This window comes from Trachinotus anak, unplaced genomic scaffold, assembly GCF_046630095.1.
Source record: "Trachinotus anak isolate AG129_WGS33_773 ecotype Australia unplaced genomic scaffold, CSIRO_AGI_Tana_v1 ptg000012l, whole genome shotgun sequence".
Taxonomy (NCBI): domain Eukaryota; kingdom Metazoa; phylum Chordata; class Actinopteri; order Carangiformes; family Carangidae; genus Trachinotus; species Trachinotus anak.
The window spans coordinates 1,598,130-1,611,985 of record NW_027273863.1 but is presented as its reverse complement, the minus strand read 5'-3'; the positions used below and the strand labels follow the sequence as shown (position 1 = coordinate 1,611,985).

General features: G+C 39.9%; 1 protein-coding gene across 1 annotated transcript; it reads right to left on the bottom strand.

Annotated features, from left to right (window-relative positions):
- Positions 1–1,602: 1,602 nt before the first annotated feature.
- Positions 1,603–6,284, bottom strand: LOC139628811 (actin-related protein 2/3 complex subunit 5-like). Its single transcript, XM_071490879.1, has 4 exons — positions 5,999–6,284; positions 4,421–4,494; positions 3,199–3,375; positions 1,603–2,377 (listed from the first exon to the last, which is right to left on the bottom strand). Exons 1-4 carry the CDS (start codon positions 6,135–6,137, stop codon positions 2,315–2,317), a joined length of 453 nt encoding a protein of 150 aa, XP_071346980.1. The 5' UTR covers positions 6,138–6,284; the 3' UTR covers positions 1,603–2,314.
- Between the last annotated feature and the right edge of the window lie 7,572 nt (positions 6,285–13,856).

The window sequence follows — 13,856 nt, the reverse complement described above, 5'->3', positions numbered from 1 at the left end:
TGGACTCTAATCACTCTCTATCAACTTCAGGTCAGACTTCTGTCTTTGCACATTAAACTGAATTTGTCATAAAAGAAAAATGGGTCGAGCTGAATAAAGAACCAGGAGAGTGGCTGTTAGCAGGAGAGTGAAAGTGGATTAAATGAATATAGATCTACGTCTTGTCCCACCGAACCACAAAACCACAGCACTCACTTCCAAGTGTCAAAGCTGGAGACAAAATAAAACATGAAAACTGCCACAATTACAGATGTGTGCATTTTGAGTAACACACACACACGATATGATGATGGAAATCCAAAGCCTAGATGGGAACCATTAAGAGTGGTCACACAGTCATAGTTTAAGATGAGCAGGTTTGAAGGTTCCATGTTTTAACTTCTCCTGTGTTTTATCTGAAGTGTTGATCTCCATCAGAAGATATATCTGTGGTTTTAAGAACCAAAAACCATCTCAGTGTAGTTTTACATCTCCTCTCTCAGGCTTCTCTCTGGAGCTCTAGTAACAACAGGTCAGTCAGCCAATCAGAAGAGAAGATCTGAGCCTTTCTTCTGATTGGCTGACTGTTTTCTGAGTGATCCAATAAAAAAATACAGCAGATTTCAGGTCAACACTCAGAGAAACCAAATCCTGCAAGGTTGGATGGTGGGTCCAGGTGGGCAGGGCTTGTAACATGGCTGAGGGCGGTGACTGCTTAGTTGTGACATCACAAAGTTCCAGAAGTCCTGACGGCTGGTTTTAAGGCTCAGTTTCTGAATACAGGCTGTGTGCATTTCTCTGTGGACTGAGACTTTGATACTTTCACAGTATTAATATAGAACCTAGACCTGCTTTATAATCACAAACACATGGACATCTACCTTTAGACTGGGTGGAGCTTTAATGTCCAGCAGCACTAATGTAGTTGTATGTATTTTATATACAACTGTTGAAGTGGTTTCTCCTGTTCTACCTAGAAAGCCTTAATGGACTCTAAAGAGATTATTGAGGTGTCATTCACTGAAATTCACCTGAAAGTGACTTTATTATGAAACATGAGATTATTAATGTATTTCCTCTCTCTCAGGTGTGTACAGAACACAGAACTCCAGAATAAGACTTTACATCTTATTCTGGAAATCTAACTTGTGCGTTATTGAATGTTCCTGTAGCAAATTACAGCAGTTTTCCAGTGAGTCTAAGGACTCTGCTTGTTCTGTGTTGGCAGAATTCTGTGTTTTACAGTTTTGAATTTTGAAACTGCTGCTACACATCTCTCGTTACCACTACTTAATCTATGACTCCATTCATAACCATAATGAGCCCTGACAAGACCCACAAGAGATTTTCATAGATTCAACAGGACTTGATAGAAAACACAGGAGAGACCATTAATACAAGACAGATCTGAACAGCTGCTGCATTTGATTTCTCAGTACACCTCCACTCATTCTGCTAGCATCAGAACTGACTTTAGCTGCAGTTTCAGTGAATCTGTTTCCACATCAGTCTTCCTGGTCACAACTGAAACTTCTGGCTTTTAGCAAATCCCAGACATAAGAAACTGAGAGGGCAGCAACGCTACAAGCAACAAGACAGGAATGGAATCAATCAACTTTCAGATTTAGCGCATTATTTTTTCTTTTATTTCAGATATAAAAAGAATAAGCAATGTGGAATCTAAGTAGAAAAAAATAGAACAAAGATGTTGAGAAGTTAGAACAGTAGGGAAAAAAGAACCCAGCATGCACTGGGCCAAAGGCGGGGAAACATCCTGAACAGGTCACCAGTCTGACAGCCCACCCGAGAACAATCTTTTCCATTTCCTCAACCTGGATGACTCAGAGGCTTCAGAGAGGAGGAGGAGAGGAGAAGGAAGAGAGGAGAGGAGGACAAGGAGGACGAGGAGGACGAGGAGGACAAGGAGAGATGTTAAAGTGAGCCAGCAGACGCATCAGAGCAGCTGTGAAGCAGTTTAAAAGAGCGAGGAGCTGCTTTGGGCAGAATGTGTCTTGAGTGAAGCATCTGAAGTGTGTCTTCTGTCTGCATGGCTGGCAAACACAGACAGTCTGAGGTGCCAGCACCCTCCTGTCTGACTGCCAGCACTTCTAAATCCCAGAGGTGTGACCGAAAACAGTGAATGCAGAAAAAAACAAAAAAAGAGGAAAGAGCTGCATCAAGAAGACACTCAGTTCCAGAACAAAAACAAATGGGGATCATGTCCAAAAGCAGAAGAAGAAGAGACTTGTCTCTGTCGTCAGCTCCGGTGACTTCGTGTTTGGCCAGATTCTGACTAACGTTCGTTCACAAATGGACTCCACTGGGTCTTGGACCATCAGACGGTCTTCCTGGCAGTCAGGACTCTGACTATGGAGCCCACCCCTCCCACGGCCAGAGCCTGTGGATACACACACAGGGTGGAAATACACATCAAATGTACTGTAACAGATTATAATATATTCATACACTTACAGTGAATTTAAAGAACCTGTGTTTCATTTATGTGCTTGTAGGTTAGTTTGCAGAACCCTGTAGCTGAATGGACTCCGGTACACAAATAGCTTCACAAACACCAGTGTCAGACAGATTTAGTCCAATTCACCACATTATTGAACCCATTAGTGTGTACAGTGTGGGCGGGGCCCTTTGTGGAGGCACAGAGGGGAGACAGGGAGGAGGTTGGGCATCCATTTCAAAGGATAATCTTGTGTGTTCTCTGAACACTGCACCTGGTTCTGTTGTTAATTTCCCCAGTGGGAAGGTGAGACAGGAAGTTTGAGAACCACTGATCTGAGACATTTGTTTTTGCAGCAAACAGACATCTTCAAACGTTAATGCTCTTACATTTTATTATTTCTGTAAGTTATTAGAATTATGTGACTCGTCATCTGATAAAGTCTCTGACTGTGGGAACACTGAGCAAACATCTGACTGAGGATCTGAAAGTGAAGCTAACTGATGCAGAGGTGGCTGTAAAAAGACATCAAGGTGCTTCTGGCTTGAAATGACTTAAATTCATGAAATGGAAGGTAACAGAGCATTAAGATGAAGAAAAGCTCATGTTTAAATGTCTGTTTGCTGCAGGGTTGTGTTTACTTATGTAATCTGCCCAGGAGCCAAACTTCTGCATCGAAATGTCGAAACAAAAAATCTACAATATGCTTCTATTCAGGGCTTAAATTTTCAGTTGAAATGTGTAGAATATTTGTACTGTTTTACCTTTTCATGCCACTGCAGCAGCACAGAGCTGCTGTTGTCGGAGGGTTTCTCAAAGCCTCTGTAGATGTATTTCATCAGCAGGTCCACTCCTGCTCTGTCCAGAGACCCCACAGCTTTCTCTATGTCACTGCTCTTAAAGCTGCTCAGCACTTTGACCACCAGCAGCTCCGCTCGCTCCTACACACAGACACACACAGACACACACACACATACACACACACACACACACACAGAGGGAGGATACTGTCAAACAACATGACTCAGCTGTTTCTGCTGTTGAATCATATTCTGCAAACTGCAGAACAAACAGAGTCCAGAAACATCATCTTATCTCGTCATCTCTATTCCAACAGCTTAAAATAAAAAGTATGACCTGCATGGGAACAGACATTACAGACATGATGGTCATCAAAACCAGAATCCCAACAGTCACTCTGAGAAAAAAAAGGTTTCCCAACTGTGATTATCAAGGGACTAACCTTTACAACTAACAACTAACTTTACAACTTTGAATAGTAAGAAATAGGAAAAGCCTGGTGTAGTATTATATATAGTATTATTAAACCTTCCATCTATGCTTAGGTTCCTTGTTGTCACAATCGAGAATTCATCTGTATAAACTAAGAGCATTTAATTCTCTCTCGCTGTGTGTGTTGTTTCATTCTCTGTTCCATGTTAAAATGCTCCAGCTAATAAATCTGAATCTGATGTTTTTGCAGGACACACTGAATAATTTAGTTTCTTCCTCTTTTTTCTGCACTTCCTGTGCTGATGCACACAGTTATTAAAAGCTGAAGGACAGCCTTTTCTTAAACCACTGTTCAGGGTGATGCCTCTGATAAAGCAGCAGGTGATGTGACTTCTGCTGCTCATCCATCTGCTCTTTAGATTGCTGCCTTGTGTGTGTTGATCTCTTCCAGAAACAAACACATTTTAATTGTGTGCATCTGTCTGCATCAGGCACAAACACCACAGCTGCTCTATCACTAAAATAACTAAATAATTTCTGCACACCATGAGACGTCTTTCTCATAAAATCAAATCATGAACCTCCAAGCAACAAACTCAGTACATACATACAAAGACACTGGCATTATTAAAGCTGCACATCAGTTCACTGATGGAGGAGAAGAATATCAGAAGTCACAGTGGAGAGGCTGTTTACCTCTGACAGCATCACTGCAGATACACAAACACAGTTAGCAAAGACAGACACTGATACCTTGGCGTTCTGGTTCTTGGTGTTGATTGGAGGGTTCTTCAGCACAGCATGGAGAGCAGCGTTCATGTTCCCCTTGCAAAACAACAGTCAAGGACCACAGAGTTCCACAGGGTGGAGATACATGTGCTCTTCTTTGTTTCAGGTAAATAAACACAAGGAAATGAGAGAAGCGATTCCTCTTCACTGTCCACTGCCACCTCAGAGTGAGGGCACAGTCCTCACTTTGCTCTCACTGACTTACTTATGTTGTGGGTTTACTGTTGGCTGAACTCTCCTGTGGATTTTTCACAATCAAAGCTCTCCAGGTAAGGTAAGGGATTAAGCCCCTTGAGGCTCTGGAAAGGTTTTTTTTGTGAAACATACACACAGGAAGTATTATATATTTCTATATGGGTTAAACAAGGGCTTGGGGCATGAAAATGTAAAACAGTACAAATACTATACACATTTCAAATGAAAATTTAAGCCCTGAGTTGAAGCAAAATGTTGATTTTTTTTCTGCATTTCGATGCAGAAGTTTGGTTCCAAATTCCATAAGTAAATACAACCCTGCAGCAAACAGATATTCAAATATGAGCTACATGGGTTAAACAACCGATTAAGGCTAACCAGTGGCACTATTATTCATATTGTTTCAGAAAAAAGTGATACCACTCTATGAAGCCCCTTTTGTTACACAAAAAGGCGCTTTTAGTTTTATAAGCTAAATCTATTTAAAGTACTTTATTGTAACGAATCACAAAGTTAGATTAGGCTTTAGCGATATGCGGGGGGGGGGGGGGGTGTTATTGTATTTCATGTTTCAGGTATAAGCAATGCTGCCGCTAACCTGCAGTTCATTTGTTTAATTAGTCACATGCTGAGGCACACTGTACCGTAACCAAAGCAGTGACATGTCGTGCATGACGGGAAACATCGCGATATTATCGAATATTGCCCCAAACCTAAATTAGATTATTATTATTATTATGAGTACTTTAAACTGTAAGCAGGGATTTAATGTTGTAGCTGGTAATTACTTTGTATATTTTGTGCAGTTAAATAATTATGCTTTTTATACATCTGGTCACACAATGTGAGGTCTTAATGAGCAATGTAACTAGTGACTCCAGCTGTCAGTTCACTAGTACAGTGGAGTTACTGGTTAATACTGGAGCTAACCATTCATAACCCTGGTAAAAGTTTCCGGTCGGTGCACCGACACATGATCCGATCGCAGATAAAGACGCGTGGATAAAACACCCCCGAGCTTCAACAGTGAGACATCCGCGGCGACCACACCCTCCTGTGAACTGACACCCGGAAGCCACGCTTTTGACAGCCACTCGACGGACATTTGCTGCAAACTGCACCGGAGATTTCCAATAAAGGTCACTCATGTCTCATTTTACATGAATGCAATATGAACAGTTTAGCTGGACATATTTTGAGTGTGTAAAAGTACACTGAAACACTAACTAACGGAGCAGATCCAGGTTTCGGCCTCCCCACAGCCGTTAGCTGTCCACATGGCGACAAACGGACAGGTCGTGTCTGTCTGAACTCAGCACGGAGTAAACAGTGAAGTGGAAGGATATTGTCTGAGCAGACCGTCGACTTCTGCTTCGTCCGGACCCCCCTGGTTCTCTCCTCCGTCCTCCTCGTCCACAAACTTGTTCTCGTCGTATTCATCCACGTCCACTTTCCTAAAGCGGTCGGACACCGTGTTTTTCGACATTTTGGACACAGCAGTGGAGGCTGCTCAGAGAAACGCAGACGTTCAGGACAGCAGATACCTGCAGCTCAGCCGTCCACTTCACAGCCGCTTCCTCACTTCCTCACTTCCTCGCGTCCTCGCGTCCTCACTTCCTGTTCTTCTTCTTCTTCTTTGGATTTATTGGCGGCTGCTAAACCAGTGTCTTACCCCACCTGCTGGGCCGGAGTGCTGGACCCGGCGCTCGGACGACGTTCCTTAGAAAACGCTGTTTTCTTTCAGTACTCTCCCCTTCAAGGTAACGTGATCTATTTTTCATTGTTAGTGTTTAAGAATCTGTTTGTTTTAACAAAGTAATACATACAAAACACCGCGATCATGCAATGAGAGGATCCATGTGCTGTTCATGAGCAGCACTGTTTATGTGTGGAACACAATAACAAATTACATTTTTTTTATATTTATCAAAAAGGAAAACATTTCAAAGCCATGTAATGTCCCTAGTGGTTTAGGGGAAATGGGAATTCTTCCCCACACCATTTTTCCCTGTGCAGTCAGATTTTTGTTGCTACAGATTCTATCATACTACAACAAGAGGACAAGAAATGAACTCATACACTGAACATACAACTAGATTCTTTGCTTACTGAAGAACCTAACTAAAGATGGGTTAACTAAGACAACATGAGACTGACTCCGCACCTAGAACCCTCATAATGAAGTTTCTGAGTTACAAAGACAAGGAAGCGGTGATGAGAGCGGCCAGGGCGAAAAAGCAAGTCCTCTACAAAAATCACCCGGTGCGATTTCACCAAGACATGACCGCAGAGACGCACAAGAAACTAAAAGAGTTCCCTGGGGCTCCGGAACGGTATGACCCCCCTGCCCAGCTTATTGTCACCTACAGAGAGCGCTCACACATCTTCAGCAGCACGAAGCCGAGCGCTGCGTTAAGAAGATCCAGTCAGACAATCATCCAGACTGAGGTACTGAAGAACACATGACAGGGTAGGAAATGTGATCCAACACTGCTGATGGAACATTATTCTGATATTTGGATGCAGTGTAGAGACAGGAGTGGGGGGCAGAGTGAAAGTTAGTCAAGTTGTTACACTGAGTCCTGAGCGCTCTCCCACCCTGATCAAGGACAATTTTCTGATATGCGCTGTTTAACTAAGCAAATATGGATGCGTTTTTCGTTTGCTGGGTTGCTTTAAAAGAATGTTCTAAAACACAGTAGCAGAGTAGTTACGCTCACTCCGTTGTTTTTTTGTTTGTTTGTCTGTTTTTGACATCAGCAGAGCTACACTGATCCTCACACTGTGCGGACCAGCTCCTTGCTTTCGGGAAGTCCAACATATGAAGGGGAGGGGGGACACCTGACGGGGTAACACTCAGGTGGATTGATGATAGCCGAGGGAGATGAATTTTCTTTTTGTTCATTTTTTTTCTCTTTTTTTGTTCGAGCTGAAAATACTTAAATTGTTGGGAAAATTCAAAACAATCGGTCCATCTGTCTGTTGACCTTAAGGTTAGAATTACATCCTGGAACTGCAGAGGGCTACAGAAAACAAAAAAGGTCAAGCGAGTTATGAACAGGATTAAAATTTTACAGTCTAAAATAGTATTCCTTCAAGAAACCCACCTAACACATGAAGATGAGCTTAAAGTGAGGAGGAGGAGGAGTGGAAGGGTAAAATTCTGTCAGCTCCCTTTACCTCTCAAGCAAGGGGTGTCATGATCTTGATCCACGATTGTATTCCATTACAAATTCATAAAGTTATCAAAGATAAGGCAGGACAATATTTGATTATTCAAGGGACAATTCTTAGGGAACAATTAATTCTAATAAATATCTATGCTCCAAATACAGATGAACCCAAATTTTTCCAAAATCTATTTCTTACTATTGCCTCTTTACCTGGTGCTTGTGTAATGGCAGGTGATTTTAACTGCACCTTAGATCCCCAGAAAGACAAAAGTTCAGGTGTCAGTCACATTCAAGAAGCAGGGGTGTAATTCATCATTTTATGAAAGAAATGAGTCTAATTGATGTTTGGAGGGAAGATAATCCCAATGGGAAAAAATATTCATGTTACTCCAGTACACACCAGTCATATTCCCGCATAGATTTCTTTTTGGTTTCAGCACAACTAAAATATAAAATAAAGGAGGTGTCCTACGGCGCCATACTCCTGTCAGACCACGCCCCAAACTCTTTAGTCTATCATGACCCTAAACTGGCTAGTGATATTCCCAAATGGAGATTTAAAACAAAATGGCTGGCTGATACTGGCTTTGTTACTTCTCTAGATGAACAGATTAAATATTATTTTGAAACAAATACAATAGAAACCTCACGAAGTACCAGATGGGAAGCGTTTAAGGCCGTTATCAGGGGGCAAATAATTAACATTACTAGCTTTAAAGCTAAAGAATCCTACAATAAAACAAAATCATTAGAAACAAAAATAAAGAAATTAGAGGAAGAATACTACCAGTCAGGTTCTCAAGATGCCCATCAAAGATTACTTTTGATAAGAACACAATACAGTGAAATATCTACAACAAGAGCTTTATCAAGTTTACTACGACTTAAACAGACATTCTATGATCAAGGGGAAAAACCTGGCAGAGTGCTAGCATGGCACATCAAACAACTTCAGAATGAAAGACTTATAACCTCACTACAAAATGATAATAATGAAAATATTGTCGACCCAATTGAAATAAATGAAAATTTCAAAAAATTTTATGAAAAGCTTTATAGCTCGGAAATAGGTCCAAATACATCTGAAATGAATAATTTTTTGGACAAAATCCAAATTCACAAGATATCAGAAGTAATTAAGGAAGAACTAGAGAAAGATATAACATTAATGGAACTATCTATGGCCATTGACAGTATCAAAGGAGGGAAAACCCCTGGGCCAGATGGAATACCCATTGAGGTTTATAAAATGTTCAAGCATAGACTGATGCCTGCTTTACTAGAAATGTTTAAGGAATCCTTTCACAACGGAATCCTTCCAACATCATTAAGGGGAGCACTAATTACTTTGTTGCCAAAACTGGGCAAAGCGAACAACAAATGTGAAAACTTTAGGCCAATCAGTCTTTTAAATGTGGATTTAAAAATCTTTAGTAAAATTATAGCCAGGAGACTTGAGAAAATAATTCCGAATATTATTGACAAAGATCAAAATGGCTTTGTACAAGGTAGGCAAGGTTTCCATAATGTTAGGAGAATTCTAAATATATTATTTGAGGAGAAGGGAGCAGCAGATACAGCATTACTGTCATTGGATGCTGAAAAAGCCTTTGACAGGGTAGAATGGCTTTATTTATTTGAAATCCTCAGACATTTTGGCTTTGGAGAAAACTTTAATAAATGGATAAAACTACTATATACAGAACCATATGCTGAAATCATGACTAACTGTAATATATCCAAAACCGTTAAGATACAAAGAGGATGTAGACAAGGAGATCCCCTATCCGCTCTCCTTTTCATTATGGCTATAGAACCACTGGCAATAGCAGTAAGAACACACCAAAATATAACTGGCATATCAATTGGGCAACAGGAACACCGTCTGGCTCTATTTGCAGATGACGTAATCATATTCCTTAAAAAGATGGAAAAATCCATTCCTGAATTATTAGAACTCCTTAATGTATTTGGAAAAATCTCAGGATATAAATTAAACAAATCAAAATCATCAATAATGTTCTTAAATCAGTTAGAAAATAAAAGTCCTCCTAAAACAGCCACTCAATTTAAAATTGTGGATTGCTTTACATATCTAGGCATTCAAATTGTCCCACAACTTAAATATGTTGTTGCCAGTAATTATGAACCATTACTACAAGAAATCTCAAAATTATTGGAAAGGTGGACACCCATAGCCATGTCACTAATAAACACAAAAATAAACATCCTTAAAATGAATATAATGCCCAAATTGTTGTATTTGTTTCAAAACCTTCCACTTCCTCCTCCAAGTAACCTGTTCACTCAGCTTAAAAGACTGTTCGTTCGATTCTTGTGGAATAATAGACGTCCCCGGACATAACTATCACTACTGTACTTACCTTATGACAGAGGGGGACTCAAATGTCCCTGCCCTCTCTGGTACTATTGGGCGGCTCAATTAAGAACAATGTTGTTTTACTTCACAGAAAGAGATGTTCCTCTCTGGAAAGGAATGGAACAACTATTTACAATTTAATATAATCATTTTTTTAAATACCTGCAGTTGAGAAACTTAGAACACACCAAAATCAAACATTATGCATCCCTGAAATTTCTACAGTAGAAAAGTTAATGAGTATGGATTGCTCAGGGAGGGGTTTAATATCCAAAATTTATAAATGCCTAGTAAATGGAAGTACAGAAACATCAGCAGGACGACTGGGGGCATGGAGAGAAGATCTACAGGAGGACATCCCAATAGAGAAGTGGGGGGAGGCATGCTCTCAAGCACAATCAAGAACTACTAACACCCGCCTGAAATTACTACAATACAACTGGTTGATGCGAACATATATCACTCCAGAAAAACTTCACAAATGTAACAGCACTATACCTGATATTTGTGTTAAATGTGCGAAGGAAAAAGGTACATTTTTCCACTGTATCTGGCAATGTACAAAAATACAAAAATTCTGGCAAGAAATAAAACAATGTATTCAAAATATTTTACAGATTCAAATACCCTTAGTCCCACATTTGTTTATATTTGGTCTATATCCAGATAATTTGAAGTTTCAAAAACATCAACGAATATTTGTAGACTTAAGTATACTCATGGCAAAGAGAGTAATAGCGTGCTCATGGAAAAACACCAGTAGCCCAAGTGTAAAGAGGTGGTTGTCTGAACTGTCTTCAACTCTCCCTTTAGAGAAAATTACATATACAATGAAACATCAACAACATAATTTCCACCAGATCTGGGACCCCTTTATTTGTTATGTATTGAGGACAGACTTGTCTCATGTGGTGGAAGAGCCTGGGGACATGTAAACAGTCGCGCTTTGTAGTACTTAATATTACAGAAATATGTTTGTTTTAATATTATTTATTTTTTATTATATAATGAACTCACTAACCTGATTCCCAACCAAGAATTTGAAAACTTGTAAGGGCCGGGGGTGGGGGGTTGACATGTTCGTTCAAGACATGTAATTGTATTTCTTTGTATTTCTTTGTTATATTGTGAAAACAATAAAAAGAATGTTGGCAAAGATGGGTTAACTGAGGGTCCGGAAGGGACAGCAGCTAATGAAGAGATGTAGGAGAGGAGGAGGAAGAGGAGGAGAAGGAGGACAGCAGTAAACACAGAGATGGACCCTAACCCTTATTAAACAGTATATTAAAGTTATTACAAAGGTTATGTTCTTAAAGGAGACATAATCTAACTGTGTGATTGAGCTCTACAGTATAATGTCCTTCATTCAGCACCAACATGAATGTGTTTACTGTACAGCGCTTCCTGTTTGACCGATGCTCAAGAACTGTTTCTGCATGTTTTGAGCTTTACGTGAAGGAACCTGTCGTCCACTCTGTGGGATCTCAGTGACGTCTTTACTGCCTACCACACCTTCACGGGCTGGAACCTAAAAGATCACACAAAGACTCAATATACAGTCTGTACAATAATCACATGGGTTTGTTATTCTCCTCAACACCTGCAGGCCACATCCTGTTAATGTTAAATAACCACCTCTTTGCTTCTAAATACTCTTCTCTATAATCTATATGTTGCTTTCAATAGTCTGCATTCCTGACTGGATGTGCAGGTCAAGAACCCTGACTCTCCTTCCACTCTTTCCAGATTGATCAGTTTGCTCTGTGGTAGCTACACTCAGGCCACTCACTAACCGATTCACTGGAGCTATTTTTTCTTGTGTTTCCTCAGCCTGTTATCTGCTGTGCCACAGGTCCAGTGCCTGTTACTTCTACAGTCATCATAGTTCCTCCATGTTTCCTCTCCACCATCCCCTTCATTCTGCTGCCTGCCTGCCCCCTGCCATCCCTCTCTCTTCCCTCCATCTAAACAAAGACTAAATTCATCTTTTACATCTAAATCCACTGTCAGCTCATAGCTCCAAACATTGAACAGACAAAATTTTAAAAAGAGAGGTAAAAACATGTCTGATATCTCCCTTCCCCCACAAACGTTGCATCTTTTACTTCATGTGTAACCTCAGGCACCAATGTTAAGCTTGTGCTCCAAAAAGAATGAATATTTGAGAAAATTGTTTCTGAATATTTGCCTTGTGGCAAATGTGGGTGGAAAATGGATTCTCATCATTCTCCCTGTCACTGAAACACATTTACATGACATTCATTCATTTGTCTGACGCTTTTCCCCCAAAGCAACTTACGCATATTAAGGCCATTTTCATTTTCATAAATTGTGCTTTTTGGCACTGACGTGTCCCTCTAAGAGGATATGTCTGAGCGAGCAAGGTCATGTGCAACAACCCTTGTGATATTCTTGGTTGTGTCTGGAATAAATCCTTGCTGGTGGTGTAGTTTTACATAACTCTTAAGCTCATCCCTGTCTCAGATTTACAGCCTAGGACACAGTTTAGAAACAGTGATCATTTACTGAACCTACTGTGTAGAATAGGTTCAATATAGATCTTCGAACTGTTAAATGGACTTAACCAGCCTGTGACAGCTATGGTAAGGAAACATAAATGCTCCAAATGTTCAGAGGCACCAAATATTAATAACACCATCCTCAAACTGTTATTTACAAAGTGGAGAATGGACCTTAGGCTCAGGTGATGTCACCGGTCTCTGTGGTTGTGGTGAAGGGTGGTGTGTGTGTGTGTGTGTGTGTGTGTTTTCTACAATAAAACAAAACATTATTCATAGTATATTATTATTTATTATTTATGGTATTTATATCTTGCCATTCTGTATTTTTATTTCTATTCTGTCTACCTCAGTATTCCATTCTATTGTATTTTTTTATTATAGTACACCGGACTGCTGTAACAACCTAATTTCCCTTCGGGGATGAATAAAGTCATCTATCTATCTATCTATCTATCTATCTATCTATCTATCTATCTATCTATCTATCTATCTATCTATCTATCTATCTATCTATTACAGTGCATGAACTATTAAGAAGGGCTCTGACTAGCTGGTTCCCTCCAACCAGCTGAGTGATTCAACTGCAATGATACACATATTAACCAGTCCTTCATCACAGTGGTATCTGTAACACATAATTATTGCAGTCATTTTTTTGTCACACTATTAGTGATTATTTATTGAGTTCTGTTTTTAATCTACTGTGAGAATTTAAAATGAATCACATGGAGCAGAAACATTCCTGCTGTACTTTTTCCTTTGGTTAAAACCATAAGAGCCACATTAAACTCCACATTCAACAGATTACCTTTAACAAGTGGTGCAAAATATGAGGGTCAACTTCACAGGATTAGATAATAATAATGTTATTAAACCTGCATTAAGCATATATGACCACTAGAGGGTAGAAAAACAAAGCAAATAAAATCAACTCCCAGCAACATAATTCAATCAAATTACCAGGCAAACCGTCCACATTGAAGAGACACATCTGTTCCTGTGGTAGCTTTGAGTTCTCTGACGACAACAGTGATCATTTACCTATTAAATGAGAACAGTCTGGTCCTGAACAAAGTAATCAGATTCCACTTCCAACAGTACGACACATGGTGCTGATTGTAGTGTTACTG